General features: G+C 45.7%; 1 protein-coding gene across 21 annotated transcripts; it reads left to right on the top strand.

The window, feature by feature from the left end:
• Positions 1 to 1,432: 1,432 nt before the first annotated feature.
• Positions 1,433 to 21,766, top strand: LOC101165206 (MBT domain-containing protein 1). 21 transcript variants are annotated; one of them, XR_013657869.1, is made up of 21 exons: positions 1,442 to 1,599; positions 2,023 to 2,242; positions 8,339 to 8,473; positions 9,709 to 9,810; positions 10,329 to 10,408; positions 10,583 to 10,700; positions 12,537 to 12,671; positions 12,751 to 12,839; positions 12,910 to 13,008; positions 13,072 to 13,207; positions 13,280 to 13,335; positions 13,626 to 13,730; positions 13,794 to 13,941; positions 19,392 to 19,474; positions 19,816 to 20,000; positions 20,100 to 20,337; positions 20,410 to 20,478; positions 20,552 to 20,731; positions 20,860 to 21,077; positions 21,151 to 21,285; positions 21,428 to 21,748. XR_013657869.1 is itself a non-coding variant. In XM_078951989.1 (19 exons), exons 1-18 carry the CDS (start codon positions 1,579 to 1,581, stop codon positions 21,255 to 21,257), a joined length of 2,103 nt encoding a protein of 700 aa, XP_078808115.1. In that variant the 5' UTR covers positions 1,433 to 1,578; the 3' UTR covers positions 21,258 to 21,285; positions 21,428 to 21,748. The 21 variants fall into 21 exon arrangements, 9 of the variants coding, with proteins under 9 accessions (XP_078808115.1, XP_078808118.1, XP_078808114.1 ...); XR_013657863.1 differs by lacking the exon at positions 19,816 to 20,000 and having other exon boundaries at positions 1,436 to 1,599; positions 8,339 to 8,472; positions 9,711 to 9,810; XR_013657873.1 differs by lacking the exon at positions 20,860 to 21,077 and having other exon boundaries at positions 21,428 to 21,766.
• Positions 21,767 to 22,055: the final 289 nt, after the last annotated feature.

The raw sequence follows: 22,055 nt of genomic DNA, 5'->3' as shown, positions 1-22,055 counted from the left end.
TCCAGTTCACTTACAAAGCAAACAGATCAACAGATGATGCCATATCCATCACCTCCACACTGCGCTGAGCCACCTGGAACACAGAGACGCCTACGCCAGGATGCTCTTTGTGGACTACAGCTCAGCCTTTAACACGATCATTCCTGACATTCTGGTCAGAAAACTGTCTGACCTAGGACTCCACCCACTCACCTGTACCTGGATCAAGGACTTCCTACAAACAGATCATAGACAGTCAAACTGGTCCCCACTTCTCCTCCACCCGGATACTGAGCACAGGCTCCCCACAGGGATGAGTGCTGAGTCCTCTGCTGTACACACTGTACACAGAGACCAGCCCACAGCAGCAACTCCATAGTGAAGTTTGCAGAGGACACTGCTGTGGGGGGGCTGATCTCTGGAGAGGACGAGACGGCCTACAGAGACAAAGTCCTGAAACTGTCCAGGTGGTGTCAGGCTAACAACCTCATCCTGAACACCACCAAGACCAAGGAGATCATCCTGGACTTCAGAAAGAACGGAGCAGATCCACCCCCACTCTACATCAACAGAAACTGTGTGGAGAGGGTCCACAGCTTCACCCTCCTGGGCACCACCATCTCGGCTGACCTCACATGGTCCATCAACACCATGGCTGTCATCAGGAAGCCCCAGCAGCGCCTGCACTTCCTGAGAAGACTCAGGAAGAACAATGTCAGCCAGGAGCTGCTGGTAACCTTCTACCGCTCAACCATCCTCAGCATCCTGTCCTCCAGCAGCACAGTGTGGTTCTCCCACTGCACTGAAGCAGAACCGCAGAGCCTCCAGAGGATCATCGGCTGCCCCCTCCCCTCACTGAAGAATATCTACCAGACACGCTGCCTCAGCAGGGTGACCAGCATCATCACAGACTCCACCCATCCTGCTCTCCCTCTGTTTGATCTGCTGCCCTCTGGAAGGAGGTTCAGGTCCATCAGAACCAGGACAAACACACTAAGGAACAGCTTTTTTTCACAGGCAATCACCGTACGGAATAAACATACTTCCACCAACTACACCGTACTCTGACCTTTTACAAATGTGAAATTACTGACTACTACACGTGTGTGCAATAACTGACTTCTGTGCAACAACTTGTTCTCTGTGCAATAACACACAATATGCATGTGCTGTGCTCATAGCAACACAACTCATTCCATTCTATTTTGTCTGTACATATTTAATATTTAAATGTTTCTGTACATATTGTACATTTTTGTTTAGACATGTGAGTTACAGTATTTCCATGTTTTATTTTATTCTATTTTATTTTCTTCATCACTACAAGGCTGCTGCAATTTCATTGTATCACATGTACAATGACAATAAGGGATTCTGATGGTGCACATCCACTTCCATCCACAGGGGGCGCTGACGGCTGCAAATCTTTGAGTTTCGCAAACGAGGAAGCTCCGACAACCAATCAGCGGGAACCGCGGGGTAAAGTGCGCCTGCGCACTGCGCCTCCTCTCGGTGTTGTTATGGGTTGCGGTTTTTGCCCGCGGACGGTGCTGCTTCACTGACAGCCCCCCCCTGTCCGCTCTCCCGGTGACCTGACTGATGGGGGACACCACAGACCCCGTGAGTTCTCGTGACCGCTAGAACAGACGCGTTTCCCGCCTTTATTGTCAGTGAGTGACAGACACAGCGGGCTCCAACTAGGCAGCTTAAAAGCGCCGTTTCGAGCCGTTTTACCGCCGTTTACGGAATCTTTCTCAACTGAACCGAATGAGCCGCCGGCTTCTGCTGCGGGGAAGCCGCCGGTGTGGGCTTGTGGACGGGCGCAGTCTGCTGTCACAGCTTGCTGAATTGTTTCAGGCTGTGGATCCTGGAGTTCGCGCAGGCGCAGTGCGGCGCTGCATCAGGGAGGAAGCTGACAGCCTCATCATCCTCATCGTTCAGAAATGAAACGGCTTTTCTTGAATGCAGCGATCCACCATGAAGAAGATTCGGGTTCTGGCTGCTGGGTGACCTAACCCCAGACTGTCCCCCTCCCCTCCTCAGGTGCAGCATCACCATAGGAACCTGCAGGACGCTTTCAGGATGCTGGACAGTCTGGAGGACGACCGCAGCAGCTGCAGCTCAGAGTCCAGTGAGGGCAGCGCAGCGTCCAGCGCAGAGGACAGCGAGGATGAGGAGTTTGAGAACGCCTCCTCAAGCACGCTGATGCTCATTAGGACCAACGGACAGGTCTACACCTACCCCGACGGCAAGACCGGCATGGGTCAGTGAGGTCGGACGTGACAGACACAGCCCAACACTGGTAGTTAAAGGTTCAGACTCAAACAGGTTCCATTCTGACTGAAGGTGCAGACTGATGTTTTGGTTCTAGAGGAGGTGAACTCACTGAGCTTCCAAGAGTTCTTCTGGATTTCAGGTTCAGACGTCATCTGTCTCATATGCAGATATACGCAGACGTATGCAGATAAACGCAGATGTATGCAGATCAAATCAAATCAAATCAACCTTTATTTATATAGCACTTTTTCAACAACATATGTCACTCAAAGTGCTGTGCATAAAAAACAATAAAATTTAAAAACAAGATGACAAGACAAACCGTGCGACAACCCCCCGCAAAAACACACACTCACACACATCAATAAATAAATAAATAAATGAATAAATAAATAAAAAAGTGATAAAATGATAGAATGTAGAGACCAGGCTTTGTCCTGACGTGGGGAAACGATAGTTTGGGGACATGTCCACACCAGCGACCCCCCAACCCAAGTTCACGGAGAACACTACCACAGAACCCCCCAGATCCAATCAAAAGAGTCAGACCCAGGAGATCCCACTGCAGCGTCCTCGCTCACTGAGAAGGGTCAGTCACTGATGTGGAGGATCCCTCAGAGGAAAACACTGGAGTGTAATAAAATGTAAAAGGAATAAAATTAAAATATATATAAAACATGGACAAAAAACAAATAATTACATAAACCTTAATAGGCATATGAAATAGTAAGAGCGACTTAAAAATTAATAGAATAAATAAATAAATAAATGTATTTACATACACATAAAACTAGTTACAAGAAAATAAATAAATAAATAAATAATAATAATAAAAATTTTTTTTTAAAATCCTAAAATTCAACTAAAAGCTAAATTAAAAAGGTAGGTCTTAAGCCGTCCTTTAAAGACATGAACTGTCTCTGCAGCCCTGAGGCTCTCTGGGAGGCTGTTCCACAGGCGAGGTCCGTAAAAACTGAATGAGGCCTCGCCGTATGTCTTTGTTTGTTACTTTTGGGATAACCAAAAGGCCTGTATCAGAGGACCTCAGGGTCCGCGAGGGCTCATACTTTAAAATCATGTCAGATAAATATGAAGGCCCGAGACCATAAAAACATTTGTAAACCAATAAAAGAACTTTAAAATCAATCCTGAATTGCACAGGGAGCCAATGCAGCGATCTTAAAATCGGTGTAATGTGTTCCCGCCCCCTGGTCCTCGTCAGAACGCGTGCTGCTGAATTTTGCAGCAGTTGAAGATTTGCTATTCTTGTTCTGGGGAGACCAGAGAGCAGGGCATTACAATAATCTAATCTGCTGGTAATAAAAGCATGCATTAGCACCTCTGTACTGGCAAGAGAGAGAAATGGGCGGACTCTGGATATATTTTTTAGATGATAAAATCCTGTTTTTGTGATGTTTTTAATTTGTGGGATAAAATTCAACTCAGAGTCAAAAATGACACCCAGGTTTCTCACACACTGAGAAGTTTTGTAATTCTTTAGTTTAGATAAAACTATCTCTCTCTTGTCTTCAGAACCGATCACTAAAACCTCTGTTTTGTCCTGGTTTAGCTGTAGGAAGTTCTCTGCCATCCATGACTCAATGTCTAAAATGGAATTTAAGAGTGTGTTGACCGACTCTTCATCATCAGGAGACACAGCGATGTAGAGTTGAGTGTCATCAGCATAGCTGTGGAAACAAACGCCATGCCTCCTGATGACGTCCCCCAGTGGCAACATATATAGATTAAAAAGTAGTGGGCCTAAAATTGAACCTTGGGGGACCCCACAGTTGATGTCGAAGACCCTTGAGGAGCAAGTATCCATACTTACGTAAAAACTTCGATCTGTGAGATAGGAATAAAACCACTTTAGTACGGTACCAGAGATGCCCAAACCTCTCAGTCTGTTGAGTAAAATACTGTGATCTACAGTGTCGAAAGCAGCACCGAGATCCAGTAGTACCAGAACTGAGAGCTTCTGACAATCCAGGTTACATCTAATATCATTTACTATTTTAACATGGGCCGTCTCTGTGTTGTGGTTTGTCCTAAAACCAGATTGATATTTTTCAAATATGTTATTTCTATTTAAAAACTAATTAAATTGGATTAAAACAGTTTTTTCAATCATTTTACTTAAAAATGGTAAGTTGGATACTGGACGATAATTATTATAGTTGTTTGGATCTAAATGACTCTTCTTCAGAAGAGGCCTCACCACTGCCGTTTTAAAGGCAGCAGGGAAGACACCTGTCTGAAGAGAGTAATTTACTATATTTAAAAGCTCAAACTCAAAGAAGTCATAAAATGTTTTCAACAACGATGTGGGGATTGGGTCTAAAAGGCAGGTGGTTGGCTTTAACTGGGAGAAAACCTGACCAAGTCCCACAGCATCAACCAGGACAAAACTTTCCAGTGTTTCCTCTGATAAATACAATGCTATAGATTCATTAAAATCAACACCTTTTTGAATTAAAAGAGTAGATCTAATAGCATTGATTTTACTCCTGAAGTGGTCTGCAAAACTCTCACATACAGCATCTGAGGCTGCTATGGAGGACCTTTGAGAGTCTCTTTTAGTTAAACTGTCTATTGTTTTAAAGAGAACTCTAGGATCATTTTTGTTTTGTAAAATTAAGTTTGAGAAGTGGAGGGTTCTGGCTTTTTTTATTGCATGACTGTACCTCATTTGTTGTTCTTTAAAAATTTCGCGATGTACAGTTAACTTCGTTTTTCTCCACTTCCTCTCCGCTCTCCTGCATTCACGTTTCAAGGCTCTGATTGGTTCGTTCTTCCACGGTGCTGTAGCTTTAGTTTTCAACGTTTTAGTTTTAAGTGGAGCTACAACATCAATGGCTGACTGTAGTTTGTTGTTAAAATGTTCAACCATAAAATCACATGATGCAGGTAAAATATGAGCGGGAGTTTGATGTAAAATATTGATAAAATTTGCAGCCACATCAGGAGTTATGTATCGTTTCCTCACAGCTCTCGCTGGAGCTTCCTGTCGAGTAAAACTGGTGATATTAAAAAATATACAATAGTGATTTGACACAGCCATGTCAACAACAGAGGACACACTGCAGGACAGCCCATAGGTTATCACCAGGTCTAGAGTGCGCCCCCTGCTGTGGGTAGGCTGTGTGACATGCTGTGTGAAATCCATACAATGCAAGAGGTTGAGAAACTCCTTTGCATGAGCATCACTATCTTTATAAACATGTAGGTTAAAATCACCAGTTATTAAAACTCTACTATATTTGGAGTGTATTACTGATAAAAATTCAGAAAATTCTTGAATAAAACAGGAGGGAGGCTTTGGTGGTCTGTAAACAGTAACACATAAGATAGATGGGCTGTTAAAAGAAAATGCATGGTGCTCAAATGAGGAGTAGCTATGTAGCGTGATTGTTTTGGTTGCAAATGAGCCACGAGCAATCGATGCAGTGCCACCGCCTTTTTTATCTCCCCTGGTAGAAAATAAAAAGTTTAAAATTTAGTGGGGAAGCTTCAGTGAGAACAACAGGAGCATCAGCACCCAGCCAGGTCTCTGTTAAAAGAAGGCAATCTAAATTGTTGTCTAAAATGAGCTCATTCACGATAAAAGATTTGTTTAAAAGAGAGCGAATGTTTAAAACAGCAAAGTTCAAAACAGTGTGTGTGTGCAGATGGATTGATTTATATTTTTTGTCCGGTAATGTGTGAATGTGATGGAGATATCTAATTGTGGATCTGGTGGATCTGATCTGGGGATGTTTGTGAGATCTGCTTGTTATGTGAACTGGGATATATTGTGTGATAACCGTGGTTTTAACTGAGGATGGATGCCGGTGGTCCAGTCAGTCAGAGAGCAGTTTAGCAGAGCGGAGTGTGAGTTCAATGTTCATGGACAGAAGTTGAGATCCTGTTTGGTTTGGGTGGATGCCGTCTGGTTTAAAGAGATTTGGTCTATTGAAGAAGGTGGTGAAATTATCAACATATGGAATATTATTAGAAAGGCAGTGTCCTTTAAGCCAGATGTGAAGTTGTCGCAGACGGCTGAATTTAATGTCTCCAAAGCGGGGAGATGGAAGCGGACCGGAGATGATGCACTGTTTGTCCAGCTGCTTGATGGAGTGGATGAGAGTGATGAAGTCCTTCTTGAGGGTCTTAGATTGCTGAAACTTAAGGTCATTCACTCCTGCGTAGACTATTATTGTGTGTGTGGAGGGGTTACGAAGGGAGAGCTGATGGGCAGAGTTGGTGATGTCTCGTACGAGGGCGCCTGGGTGACAGAAGGTGCGGCTCCCGTTAACGCGAACATGCTTGACCATAGAGGTTCCCACGACGAAGGAACCAGGGGTGTCCCCGCGGCCACGAGATCTTGCCGCCGAAATGAGCGGGCCCGTCGCAGCAGGAGGGCAAGCGGGAGTTGGCGTTACACCTGTTACGCGAGCCGGGGAAGCGGCCGATGAGGGGGGCGAGCCGCCAGGAAGAGGAGAGGTGGCGGCGGTCACCGCGACACCTGCCGCGGGGGGAGACGCAGCGGACTTTGAACCTGACGCCCCGGTCGCGACCGCAGATGGAGAACCCGCATTGCTTACTGATCCCACGAGGACGTGGGTTACGTTCGGGCGGCGGCGGCTGTCAGGGCGTCTACTCACTGCGTCTCTCAGTAGCTGTCGGCGTTTGGCGGACGATGTACCTCCAGAGGCAGATGCCGGGCGGCTTTCTTTCTCGGGCCGAGAAGCAGCGACAGGGCGATGGTTTTCTCCGCTGAGTGGAGGAGCAGCCTCCAGAACGTCGTCAGATGTTGGACCCGACAGAACATCATAGCGGTTGGAGAGAAGGAGCCCATCACGGTCCAGGGGTCTTTTCCTGCGGCACACCACCTCAGACCAAAGCGGTTTTGGTGTGGAGCTCGAGGAAGGCCGCGGCGAGGTGTCAGGATCCCAGTGAACCGTGTTTTCCACAGTCGCTTTCAGGGAAGCAATATGCATGGACTGTTGATGGGCCATGTCCAGCAAAGAGTTCAGCAGATCATTCTTTGACCTCAACTCATCAGAGAGTTTCTGGATGTCCTTTTTGAGGTTAGTGATCTGTGTGTCAGGGTTTGTTGGTGCAGTCATGGCAGTGGAGGTGGACGCAGACGTAGTGGCGGCAGCCATCTTGGATCACCTTCGCTATGATTGTCTGTCGAATAGATAAACGCAGATGTATGCACGCAGACGGATGGAGATATATGCAGACGTATGCACGCAGACGTATGCATACAATTGTAGACGTATGCAGATAAACGCAGACGTATGCAGATAAACGCAGACGTATGCAGATAAACGCAGATGTATGCAGATAAACGCAGATGTATGCAGATAAACGCAGATGTATGCAGATAAACGCAGATGTATGCACGCATTCGCAGACAGATGCAGATATATGCAGACATATGCACACAATTGTAGACGTATGCAGATAAACGCAGATGTATGCAGATAAACGCAGATGTATGCACGCATTCGCAGACAGATGCAGATATATGCAGACGTATGCACACAATTGTAGACGGATGCAGATAAACGCAGACGTATGCAGATAAACGCAGACGTATGCAGATAAACGCAGATGTATGCAGATAAACGCAGATGTATGCACGCAGACGGATGCAGATATATGCATACGTATGCACGCAGACGTATGCACACAATTGTAGACGTATGCAGATAAACGCAGACGTATGCAGATATACGGATACGCAGATATATTAACAAATAAACTATTTAAATATCAGACAATGTGATTTTGTGGATTTTTTTCTCATGTCGTCTGTCATAGTTCACCTTTGATGAAAATTACAGGCCAACTTGCACAGTTGGTGACTGAATACTAAAAGAAAAAGTTGGAAACTAGTGTTTCAGGTCTGTGGTTGTCATGGAGATGAAAACACAGAGGAGAAAAACCAGGTTAATTTTATTTTGGAAGGTAGACATGACTTTCACAGAGACTATCAGAACAGGAGACTGCTGTCTGGATCTCAGGTCGTCTGCAGGTTTATCTATGATGCAGATGTTTTCCGACCTGAACAGCTTCTCCTCTTTCTCCTCAGCCACCTGTGAGATGTGTGGGATGGTTGGCGTCAGAGATGCGTTCTACAGTAAAACCAAGCGTTTCTGCAGCGTCTCGTGCTCCAGAAGCTTCTCCTCCAACTCCAAGAAGGCCAGCATCCTCGCCAGACTGCAGGTACCAACCATCTTGAGGGTTTAGGAGACCTGCTGTCGTTTCTTTCTTTTGATGTTTAACTTGTCCAACAGCTGAGCAAACAGATGAGAGCTGAAGGCCTTTGTGTTGGACAGATTTTACTGTTACAACAATAATCAACTTTTGTTGGACCGGACAGAACAGAAGTAGAGGAAAGAAAAGAGGGATGTTGGGGGGGGGGTAAGGGCACAAAAGAAATAGAAGGATGATTATAGGGGGTGGGGGGGGGGGGGGTAGAGTCATAAACCTACAGGTTGCAGGAATTTTATAATCATTGCTGTCAGGTGTAAATGTTTGTCCAAAAGGGGCGGAGCTTGTCCGCACACTCAAACGTTATGTGTGTGTGTTGGAGTGTATATGGTGAGGAGTAAAGGGTGTGTGTACTAGAGGGTGCAGTTAAAATTGGCAGGTGGGGCACTGAGAGGACATCTCCTGCTTGCTGGCAGTGATGTCCAAACACCCCCCCACCAAGGGCCCTACATGTGTATGGTGCAATAAAACCAAGGGGGGGGGGGGGTCCTGAATCCAAGTGGCAACCATGGGAGATGGACCACTACCTAGTAGCTCCTCCCCCCAAGGTGCATTGCAGGCTGAACCCCCCCCCCCCCCCCCCCCCCCCCCATCACCCTAATAATTGGTCTTATGAGGACGGGGGTAGGTTGGGGAGAGCTGCTAGCATTGGGCCAAGGTCTCCCCAGCCCAGGGGCCTCATCGCTTGAGACCCCCCGGGACCCACATCCCCTGCTCCAAAGTGCCGCCCCTGGGAGGGCTGTAAGTAGGCACTGATGGGACCGAGGCAGGCCGCCCAGTTAGGGCAGCCACGACTGCCTCAGTGGAGACCCCAGCCCACCAACCCACCAAGGTCCCTGCCAATAGTGGATCCAGCCCCCCAGGACAGACTGCTGTTGTTTCTTCCAACAGCAGATTTCCTCGTGGTCCATCCATGAGGAGATCTGACAGCTGGAGGATGAGGAGGAGGATCATCTGGTCAGAACTCATTTCAGATGATGGCGCCACCAAGCGGCCAGTGGTTGTTACTGCAGGATTTTCCCAATAGCTCAACTACTTCAGTGTTTGGTTCTCCTCTCAGAGGGCTGTGTGTCAAACCAAACCAGGCCAAGTGTCATGGGTGGGGTGGGGTGGGGTGGGAGGGGATACTATAGTCTTGAACCTGGAACACATCTCTGACGGTGACTTTGTGCTGCTTCGTGTTTCTGGAGGGGAAGACACCGACCAAAAAGGCCAAAGTTCTGCGGAAGCAGCCTCTGATGAGCAAAGTCGCCGCCTACGTCCACCAGCAGGGCGGAGTCAGGAGAAGCGGTGAGTTCCACATTCAGTTCAATGTGAAATGCTTTCTTTACCAGGCCAACCATGATGTTGACTTCTAGGACTATTATTCTAGTTATCTATTGCAGAATGATTTTGCAGCCTAAAGGAACCTTTTTTTTTTTTTTTTGCAAAGGAAATGATGACAAACGGATAACAAACATTTCTAGAAACCGTATTTACATTGCATGTAAACTGGTGTCTCCCCTCAGCCTCTAACACCACCTTCAGCCTCTCTGAGTCTTTGCAGTCATGATGTTGTCAAACAAATGAGGTGAAGGCGTGTTTTTCTGGCGTTGAGCTCTTGGGCGCAGGAGCTTCTAAAGATTTGGGTGGTCCAGCAGACCTGCTAGCGTCCTCTAGAGCTGTAGACGTGTAAAGACGTCATATGAGGACATTGCAGGTGTATAGAACGCAGAGTTATATTCTCCGTAGTGTAGTGTAGTTTATGGTTCTTGGGTCGGCTCCTGTAGGAATCACCTTCTCCTCCAATGAATCTTTCTTTACTGCAGCTCCGGCAGAGGCCTTTGACTGGGGCCGTTACCTTGGAGACGGAGACGCAACAGGAGCTCCGGTCAGCTGCTTCAAACATGTGGGTGTAACACAAACACAAACTGGCCCTTTGGGTTCGCTGACGTCCTCTTCCCATCACTCTCCTTCAGTCCAACAGAATTAGAACAAGCAGACATGCTCTTCAGGCACGTCTGCTTCTGTCTTTGAGTTTGTTCACTGGCAGCCTAACACCAGGGTTTTGTTTACGGACCAGGTCATGATGGGGAAGTGCTGGAGCAACATCAGCGAAGGAGTCCGAGTTGAAGTCCCGAACACGGACAGCAGCCTCCCAATGAAAGTCTATTGGATCGCTGGCATCGTCAAACTGGCTGGTACACAAACAAGGAAGAAACAAGTTCCTTCATAAAATCATAGTACTAAAATCATTAGCCGCATTTTCTGAAATGCATAAAAACTACTGAGTACGAAGAAATTTTAGCTAACAACATAAAACTTTAGCAAGCAACTAAATTTGAAAATGTAGCTAACACACAAACTGTAGCTAATACACAATCTGTAGCTAACACACAATCTGTAGCTAACACACAATCTGTAGCTAACACACAATCTGTAGCTAACACACAAACTGTAGCTAACACACAATCTGTAGCTAACACACAAACTGTAGCTAACACACAAACTGTAGCTAGCACACAAACTGTAGCTAACACACAAACTGTAGCTAACACACAAACTGTAGCTAACAAACAAGCTGTAGCTAACACTCAAGCTGTAGCGAACACACAAACTGTAGCTAACACAAAAGCTGTAGCTAACAAACAAACTGTAGCTAACAAACAAACTGTAGCTAACACACAAACTGTAGCTAACACACAAACTGTAGCTAACACACAACCTGTAGCTAACAAACAAACTGTAGCTAACACACAAACTGTAGCTAACACACAAACTGTAGCTAACACACAAACTGTAGCTAACACACAAACTGTAGCTAACAAACAAGCTGTAGCTAACACTCAAGCTGTTGCGAACACAAAAGCTGTAGCTAACACACAAACTGTAGCTAACAAACAAACTGTAGCTAACACAGAAACTGTAGCTAACACACAATCTGTAGCTAACACACAACCTGTAGCTAACACAGAAACTGTAGCTAACACACAAACTGTAGCTAACACACAAACTGTAGCTAACACACAAGCTGTAGCTAACACACAAACTGTAGCTAACACAAAAGCTGTAGCTAACAAACAAACTGTAGCTAACAAACAAACTGTAGCTAACACACAAACTGTAGCTAACACACAAACTGTAGCTAACACAAACTGTAGCTAACACACAAACTGTAGCTAACAAACAAGCTGTAGCGAACACTCAAGCTGTAGCGAACACACAAAACTGTAGCTAACACAAAAGCTGTAGCTAACAAACAAACTGTAGCTAACAAACAAACTGTAGCTAACACACAAACTGTAGCTAACACACAATCTGTAGCTAACACACAACCTGTAGCTAACACAGAAGCTGTAGCTAACACACAAACTGTAGCTAACACACAAACTGTAGCTAACACACAATCTGTAGCTAACACTCAAGCTGTAGCTAACACACAAACTGTAGCTAACACAAAAGCTGTAGCTAACACACAAGCTGTAGCTAACACTCAAGCTGTAGCTAACACACAACCTGTAGCTAACACACAAACTGTAGCTAACACAAAAGCTGTAGCTAACACACAACCTGTAGCTAACACAGAAACTGTAGATAACACAAAAGCTGTAGCTAACACACAAACTGTAGCTAACAAACAAACTGTAGCTAACAATCAAACTGTGAACATTGTAGCCAGTGAAGAAACTATGGTTAACGAAGACATTTTGACAACTTTGAAAATAATTTTTAAAGGTCATCTGTAGTTTCTTAGGTTGAAGACGTTCTGCCTCTTTTGCCAGATAGTGTCTCAGTAGGCGCCTTGGAGGAGGAGCCTAAAATGAACCAGTCCACTTATCAGTTTAATGTAGAATGGAGAAAGCGTCTTGGCCAAGCAACCATGGACTTTCTGCAGTCTTGAATTTTAAGGAAACCATGTCGACTGAGGCCCACACTCTGAGAGGACACTCTTCAGTTCTAGGGACTCACGCCCTGAACAGACCGAAGGTTCTCAGTCTTCCTGTGTTCCGAGTGTTCTCAGCGGTTCTCCTCTGCAGGATTTAAGGCCCTGCTGCGCTACGAGGGCTTCGACAGTGACTCCACCAGAGACTTCTGGCTGAACCTGTGCGTGCCGGACATCCACCCAGTGGGCTGGTGTGCTGCTGGGGGGAAACCTCTGGTCCCCCCCCAGAGTAAGAAAAGGACACCGGAAGCATGAAAACAGCTGATTTGACCTCTGTAAGGTCTCAGAGGTTTTCCTGTGATCTGCAGCCATTCTGCACCGCTTCTCCAACTGGAAGAGCTTCCTGATCAAAAGACTGACGGGGTCCAAAACGCTGCCGCTGGACTTCTCCTCCAAGGTGATCCACGGGCGCATGTGCACACGTGAGCAGGTGAAGCAAGAGGCTGACGCTCCTCCTCCTCCTCCAGGTGCAGCGGAGCATGCGGTACCCCTTCAAGAAGCAGATGAGGGTGGAGGTGGTGGATAAGACTCACCTGTGTCGGACCCGGGTGGCCCTGGTGGAGCAGGTGGGTGTGGGTGCAGTCGCTGGCTCAGGGGCGGGGCTTTCCTGACTGTGGTGGTGTTGGCAGGTGATCGGGGGCCGTCTGCGGCTGGTGTATGAGGAGTGCGACGACGGGACGGACGACTTCTGGTGTCACATGTACAGCCCTCTGATCCACAGCATCGGCTGGTCTCGGTCCATAGGACACCGCTTTAAACGATCCGGTGGGTCCGAGTTCGAGCCCCTCCATCAGGAAGACTGCCAGGTGTGGAGACTGACTGACTGTTTGTCCACAGATGTGTCCAAGGTCTGGAACGGCCAGGTGGACGCGCCCGGACAGCTCTTTGTCAAGGTGAGCCGTTAGTCCCGCCCCCGTCTGCTGGCGAGGACTTACATGGATCGCAGGTTCCAGGTTGTCATTTTCTGCTTAAAATAAAACATTGTTCTGAAAATGTTAAAGAACATGAAAATCTGAACGGACTGAAGAAGAACAAAGTCTTTTTCATTTGATTGATTCTCATCAAAAAGGTTTTTGTCCAAACTTCCTGTTTTCATCGAAGTTTACGAAAAGTCAGATTTAGGAAAAAGGTTCTTAGATTCTGATGCAGATTTTGACCTCTGCCTCTCCCCTCCCCCCTGCAGGTGAAGGAGGTGGACCAGAGCGGCTCCTGGTTCCAGGACGGCATGAAGCTGGAGGCCATCGACCCGCTCAACCTGTCCACTATCTGTGTGGCTACAGTGAGGAAGGTGGGCCGCCCCTCACTGCCCTACAGAGCTGGCCGGCGTGAACTCTGACCCCTGCCCCCCCAGGTTCTGGCAGATGGTTACCTAATGATCGGCATCGATGGCTCGGAGGCGGCAGACGGCTCAGACTGGTTCTGCTATCACTCCACATCTCCCTCCATCTTTCCTGTTGGATTCTGTGAGATCAACAACATCCAACTGACGCCCCCCAGAGGTAAATGCACCCCCTGGCAGTCTGGGGGGGCTATGAGGCAGGCATAAAGCGGTCAACCTCAGATCAGAAAGTTGCAGGTTCTGACTTCTCCTGTCGAGGGGTCCTTGTGCTGAAGATTCGATTCAATTTTATTTATTTTGCCTAATATGACAACAAAAGTCGTGTCAATGGGCTTTTGGGAGAGAAGGCTAGTAGAAAAGAGGACAGAACCCCAGAGCACCATAGCTACCCCAGCTTCAACTTCTAGCAGCTACTAACAACTAATTGTTATTGTTATCAATTTTAATTTAAACAAATTAACATTAAGTTAAATAATCTCTGAATACTAACTAGTCTGACAATAATCCTGTCCAAAGAGGAATGTTTTCAGTCTAACTTTGAATGTAGAAACTGAGTCGGCCTCTCTTCCATGAGCTGGGAGTTTATTCCATAAAACAGGGGCTTGGTGGCTAAACGCTCTACCTCCAACCGTACTTTTACTAATTCTAGGAACCACAAGCAGTCCTGCATTTAGTGAGTGAAGTGTTCTGATTGGATGGTAAGGGACTATGAGGTCCTTAATATAGGACGGGGCCATTCCATGTAAGGCCTTATAGGTTAACAGGAGGATCTTGAACTTGATTCTAGAATCAACTGGGATCCAGTGAAGTGAAACTAACACAGGAGTGATGTGATCTCTTCTGCTGGTTCCAGCTAACAATCTAGCTGCTGCGTTCTGAACAAGCTGGAGACTTCTTAAGGAACTCTTAGGACACGCTGCTAACAAGGAGTTACAGTAATCCAGTCTAGACGTAACAAATGCATGGATGAGTTTTTCAGCATCACTCTTAGAAAGTATATTTCTGATCTTAGCAATATTCCACAGGTGAAAAAAGGCAGTTCTACACGCCTGAGATATGTGAGCCTTAAATGATAAATCCTGGTGAAATAAAACCCCAAGGTTTCTAACTGTGGAATTGGGGGCTATACTTATGCCATCCAGGGAGACTATCTGAGCAGGCTTTTTCAGAAGAGGTTTAACAACTGCATATTTAAAAGACTGTGGCACGTAACCCGTTTCCAGAGAGGCATTTATCATTGTTAATATGGGATCATTAATTAGGGAAAAGGTTCTTTAAAAAGTCTAGTGGGAATTGGGTCTAACAGACACGTTGAGGATTTGGAGGACGTAATAATTGATGTTATTTCCGCTTCATCCACAGCAGTGAAGCAGTCTAATGTTACAGAGGTTTCTATGGATGCCTCCATTTCTACCGCTTCAGCCTGTTCTGGGCTGATCGTAGGAATAACTTGATTTAACTTATGTCTAATATTTGAGATTTTACCATCAAAAAATGTAAGAAAATCATCAGAGCTGAGAGAAACAGGAACATGTGGTTCTACTGAACTCTGACTGCGAGTTAATTTAGCAATAGTGCTAAAAAGAAATCTTGGATTATTTCCATTCTCTGATATTAAGGTTGAATAGTACTGGCTTCTAGCTCTACGCAGAGCTTTTTTATAATTTAATAGGCTATGTTTCCAGATATCCAGAGACTGCTCTGAACCGGAGCAGTCTCTGGATGAAAAAGTATTTTATGATCTTTTATATTCCTAACTACTCAGTGTTTTATCAGGGCCTGTTTGGATGAACAAAGAGCTGATTTCCTGGAGATGGAAAATGTTTTTAGATTTGATTTGAAATGATTTGATTTGAAATGGTTTATTTCAAGCAATCAAATACAAATAATACACAAAAGCAATATAATCATCAGTTATACATTCATTCAGTAACTAATCAAACTTAGGATAATTAGACATAATTAATAAATATTGCTTGAAAGGGAGTGGAAGGAAGCGAACTTATATAATCCCACCCCGTTATACTGTAACCATTTTATTACATGATTTATCAATATCTGGTTCCTAGGTTTTATCAGACAGAATTAACAATCATAAGGTATCAATAAAGCACATGACAAAGATGAATTACTTAAGTACTACGTCAAAAATAACTATTTTAGAAATCAACATGGCAAATTCAGCATCTGAAATATATGCAAATTATGTTACTTTTAAAAGTCATTCATATGCTTTAAAACATAATACTATATCAGTAAAATAGACACAACACTGTTACAGGAATTTTCATAGCAAAATTTCATCAAGTATCAAAAGTTAAAAACATGTGCAAAGTTATGCTACATTAGGAAAGATTTTTGAATCAATTTATCAATTTTAGGAGCTAGTGAAGTAATATCATCAAAAGTCAATCAATTTAACAATTTTCAAAAGTGATTAATCATTTGTTTTACTCTTTTTATATTTTTTTTGTATTTTTATTTTATTTTTTTATAATAAAGTAATGCTGTAGGGGAAAAATAAAAAGGGTCCATAACTGTCGATTGTCCAAGTTTGGTATTTCTTCTTTTACTGATAACAGCCGATTTTCTTGGTTTAAACAGTTAATAGTTTTCTTCGATGTTATGTCTGCAGACATTAGATTCAGGTCCATATCCTTCTTCAGCTGATATCAGCGACGGTGAAAGTTGAGGTGAAGTTGTCTGCAGGTCAGAACTCTGCTGTTATTCAGGTTACGTCAGACATACAGAGAAAGTGATGTATCCAGGTGTCATATTTCTTGAAATTATTTGGCTCTTTGGTTTATTACTCCACGTTGATTCAGACGACCGTAATCAAGCACTTCTCAAAGTCCTTCATGGTGTTCACGACCAGAACCTTGGCCCGGTCCTCTGGACCGAGTGGTTTGACGTAAATCCTGCAGCCTTTAACCCAAGTGTTCTCAATCTGCTTACGCTTCCTGAGAAGCCGTGCATGTTTTGAGATTTCAGCATTCCTTCTGGTCAGATGGTCGTTCAGATAAGCAGCCGAACCTTTCAGGTGTTTCCTTTGATTCATCAAAGCTAGCTTGTGTTTGTGATTCACAAACCTGATGAGGATCGCTGGTTTATCCGTCTCCGTTCTCCTGGGGAGCAGGTGGCAGGTCTCCATGGTATTGAGATCGAGGGAAATCCCTTTAGATGTGAGAAATGAAAGTATTTGTTGTTCCAGCGACGCTGCACCGAACTCCGTATTAGAACTGCTAGCTACGCTAGCGCTAGCATTAGCAGTGCTAGCTCCTGCTGCATTCAGCTTCGCTCGAGGCTTGATTGGTACTCCAGTGAGAATGACATTATTCATCCTTACTTGCTGTTCCACATCGTCCAGTCTTTTCTCCAGAATCTCGACCCGGTTTTCTCGCTGCTCGTTTTGAGCCCGAAATCTTCGGAACTCTTCCATCATCTCCCAGAGCGGTGTTAGCTTAGCCGACACTTGATCCATAAAACTTTTCAGCGTTTCTTGAATAATGTCAAGAGACTTTTTGAGCTCTTCATATTCCTGGGGTTTCTTCGGGGGCATGGTCAGCACTCTTTTTTGGAGAAAAATCAACTTTTTAAGTAATTTAAAGATAGTTGTATTCGCAGAGAGGTACGCCACGCGTCCTGCTGTATAACCCGGAACCGGAAGTATGTATCAGTTAATGATCAGTTAATGAGGGCAATTTCCCACGGCACACTGGTTGAAAAACACTGATCTAAGCTGTTTCTTATTCACTGGGGCAGAAGGATGTTCCAGTGTAAACTGGAAGGTAATCAGAAAGTGATCAGAAATGATGGGGTTAAGAGGAAGGACACTCAGCTGGCTGATCTCTATCCCATGGGTTAGAACAAGGTCCAGGGTGTGCTTATGACAGTGAGTGGGTTCATTCACACTTTGGGTGAAACCAACATCATCTAATGAAGCTGCAAAAGCCTTTCCTAGACAGTCACTGGGGTCATCAACATGAATATTAAAATCCCCTAATATTATAGTTTGATCAGAATCTAAGACAATAGTCGATAGGAAGTCGGAAAACTCAGTTAAAAATTCTGAATATGGGCCGGGGGGGCGATAAATAATTATGAGTAAAACAGGTTTTGGAGTTTTCCTGTTTGGGTGATTTATAGACAAAATGATGTTTTCAAATGAATTATAAGCTACATGTCACTTATTTCAGTAGCAGAAAAATTCAAATATCTTGGTTTGTGGCTTGACTCCTCTCTCTCTTTTAGTGCTCATATACAGTCCATTGTCCACAAAATTTCGTATCGTTTAAAATTACTTTATCTATCAATCAATTGTTTTATTCTCTCAGTCAGGAAGAAAATCATCTCACAACTGATTATCCCGACTTTAGATTATGGTGACATCATTTATCAAAACACTACTCTCACTAACCTCCGACCACTGAACGTTATTTATAACAGCTTGTGTCGGTTTATTCTTCGTTGTCCATTTAGAACTCACCACTGCCTTATGTTTCAGCAACTGTCCTGGCTTCCCCTATCCTCTCGACGTCAATTTCACTGGCTATTGTTCATTTTCAAATGTATTAACCTTAGCTATCCAGACTATCTCAAACAATATTTAACTCCTTTTCAGTCTTCTTATAATTTACGTCATGCAGATCAAATTTTTTTTGCTGTTCCAAGAGTTAAAAAACAAATTGGAAAATATTCATTTAATTATAAGGCTCCCTCCGACTGGAACAATCTTCCTCTATCCATTCGCTCTTTAACCTCATTTTTTGCATTTAAAAATGCCTGTTTAGTTCACCTTCAACACTCATGTAACTGTTTTTGATTTAATTTGATTTCTTTTCTGCCTTTTATTTATTATTTTATTTCCTTACCTTAAATTAATTATTAATTACTAGTAGGTGCATTAAATGCCTATGTTTGTGTGTGTGTGTGTGGGTGTGTGCCTGTTTGTTGTCTTGTAAATTTTAAGTTCTTTTTGTCTTGTTTTGATATATGAAAAACTCAGCTGTATCTGTCGGTTATTTATTTATTTGCTTGTTTTGTTGTATTTTGAGGACCCCCTTGAAAACGAGATGACACATCTCAAGGGGCTTATCCTCTAAACAAATAAATTGAAATTGAAATAAGCATTTTTAACTTTAGGGCTGAGAAGTAAGCTAGACTGTGATATTACTGCCAAACCCCCTCCTTTCCCTGAAATCCTGGATTTCTATAGTTAGCATAAGTGGGGGGGGTTGCTTCATTCAATCTAACATAGTCATCCTGATGGAGCCAAGTTTCTGTTAAGGCTAAAAGACTAAGATTGTTATCAGTAATTAACTCGTTGACTAAGAGGGACTTGGAGGAAATGGATCGAATGTTTGAAAGTACCACTATCATCTGAACCTGTCATGGCTCCTGGTGATCAGTGTGTGCACGTGTGTGTGCATGTGTGTGTGCACGTGTGTGAGCGCTGATCAGGCTGGAGCTCCGGCGGTTCTTGAATGTTCCCTGAGAGGTTTGAATCCCAACGGCTTTCTGACTCCTAGAGCCGTTAAGCAGGAAGAGCAGCGCTCTGAGGAGGACGAAGCTTCTGCAGACGGACTGATGCTGTTTGTGTGTCTGCGGCAGGTCACACGGCTCAGCCCTTCAGCTGGTTCCAGTACCTGAAGCAGAGCGGCTCTGCGGCGGCGCCGGTCTCCCTCTTCAGTAAGGTCAGCAGATCTTGTGTTCTAGAAAACCTCACAACATTCAGGATGAAATGTTTTTTGGAGCTTCAGAGAAAATGCTAGAACGTTTTCATTTAGTCCATGAAACTGAAAATATGTCAGTGACATCAAACTGCTTTGACTGAGCTCCATAAAGCCCCGCCCACTTCACCTGTGTCACTGCTTACCTTTCTTCAAAATGAATCAGAGGTTTTATTTTGATGATGGAAACTGCTCTGAGGGATCCAGAAGATCAGGCAGAGCTTCATTGATGAGTTTGTGGAGCTGGGATTAGAACCGACACTTTGGTCTTTTCAAAGTAAAACGCAGCAGAGGCTTCTCCTCAGAACCCTGATGGAGGGAGGAGGAACCGGTTCTGGAACAGACTCAGCCTCAGGGATGTTCTGATAGTTTGGTTTAGAGGAAGGTCATGGGTGCTCCTCGTGTGGAGCCGGCCAGCGCCGTCAGACGGCAGAAACCAAAGTTCAGAACGATCCCAACGGATCATGAATGAAGCTGAGCAGGAGTTCAGGTTCCCTCAAAACTTTTCACGCTGCACATTTGATTTTCTAAAAGAAGACAAAGGTTTTTTGGACCAATATAGTTCCCCGTTCGGGGGTGTCTCCCTCAGGACGTCCCGGACCACGGCTTCTGTCCCGGGATGAAGCTGGAGGCCGTGGACCTCATGGAGCCGCGGCTCGTCTGCGTCGCCACGGTAACACGCATCGTCCACCGCCTGCTGCGCATCCACTTTGACGGCTGGGAGGACGAGTACGACCAGTGGGTGGACTGCGAGTCGCCCGACCTGTACCCCGTGGGCTGGTGTCAGCTGACCGGGTACCAGCTGCAGCCCCCCGCCATAAACACAGGTAAAGCTGTGCTGTGGGGTGGGGGGACCGAGCCCCGCCCCACCCCTTCTTAAGGGCGTGTTTGTGTGTCAGGGGGCAGAGACCTGCAGTCGGCGTCTCGGCAGAGGAAGAAATCTCAGCAGTACCGAGGGCAGAAGAAGAGTGAGTCGATCCGATTCCTTCAGTGAAGGGGCGGGGCTTGTACGCACCCATCATTTTTGTCTCCGCCGTTCAGAGAGGAAGCTGTCCGTCTCCAAGCCGACCCTCGACCTCTCTGGTGCCGTGGTAACCGGACTTCCCAGAACCCACTCAGGAGATGAAAATGAAACTCCGCCCAATTACCCATCACCCCCTGCTGTGGACCCAAGGCTGCCCCCTGCTGACCCTGACGGAGGAGCAGGTCAGCTTTCTCCTGGTGGGGGCTTTGTTTACTTTTGTTTCTCAAAGATGGAGTTTGTTTTCGCTGCTGCAACTGTGTGTTGCTGCGTCTCGTCTGCACCGCGGCGCCGCGTCTGGTCATTCTTCCCCTCTTCCCTCATATAGAAACTCGTTTGTCAGATGCTTTGGATTCTGCTAAAGACCAAACAGAGAAGTTCTGTCCTGGTCCCGGATGGACATGAGGTTCTGCTTACAGCAGGAGATCCGCCTCTGGCCGTGCTGGATCCCGGTCCGGCCTCACGGTGCCCATAAGGATCCGGGCCGGCTTCAGCACGGGTTTCAGATTTCTGGGCTTATACCGACCCGGGTCTGGATTTCCTGCTGTAAGCTGGCGCTGAGTTTCAGGTCATGAAGGAGGTGTTTGGCGCCCTCTAATGGCAGCCTTTGTTTGTGCAGGTCTGCAGGTGAAGGAGAACAGCGGAGGACTGAGGTTCTGGTCTCACAAGAACCGAGCAGAAACTAACGGCTCCTCAGTGGATTTCCTCTCTAACGAAGAGCAGTAGGACTTCCTGCATCCCCTCATCTTTTCTCGTGAGCGCTGTCTTGTTCACAAGTTTAGCTCCGCCCCTTCTCTCGATTTTCATCTGCTGAAAGCACAGAGACCGTGTTTGGTTTTTGGACACCAGCACGTGGATGTGGACCTCAGTTCTCCTCTGTCTCCTCTTGTGGACAGATCTGGATCCCAGAGTAGAGCCTGGATCCACCAGGATTGACTGGATCCACGAGAAGAGTCTGGATCTCTGAGGAAAGTCTGGATCTCTGAGGAGAGTCTGGATCCACCAAGAGAGTCTGGATCCACCAGGAGAGCCTGGATCCACCAGGAGAGTCTGGATCCACCAGGGGAGTCTGGATCCACAGGAGAGTCTGGATCCACCAAGAGAGTCTGGATCCCTGAGGAGAATCTGGATCCTGGAGGAGAGTTGGATCCACGAGAAGAGTCTGGATCCACCTGGAGAGTCCCGATCCACAAGAAGATTCTTGATCCACCAGGAGAGTCCGGATCCACAGAAGAGTCTGGATCCAACAGGAGAGTCTGGATCCCTGAGGAGAATCTGGATCTTAGAGGAGAGTCCGGATCCACAGGAGAGTCTGGATTGCTGTGGAGAAATCTGGATCCTAGAGGAGAGTCTGGATCCACGAGAAGAGTCTGGATCCACCTGGAGAGTCCCGATCCACAAGAAGATTCTTGATCCACCAGGAGAGTCCGGATCCACAGAAGAGTCCGGATCCACAGGAGAGTCTGGATTGCTGTGGAGAAATCTGGATCCTAGAGGAGAGTCTGGATCCACAGGAGAGTCTGG

The sequence above is a fragment of the Oryzias latipes genome, chromosome 8 (assembly GCF_053564925.1).
Source record: "Oryzias latipes strain Hd-rR chromosome 8, Olatipes_Hd-rR_3.1".
Taxonomy (NCBI): Eukaryota; Metazoa; Chordata; class Actinopteri; order Beloniformes; family Adrianichthyidae; genus Oryzias; species Oryzias latipes.
This window is presented reverse-complemented; position numbering and strand designations above follow the sequence as displayed.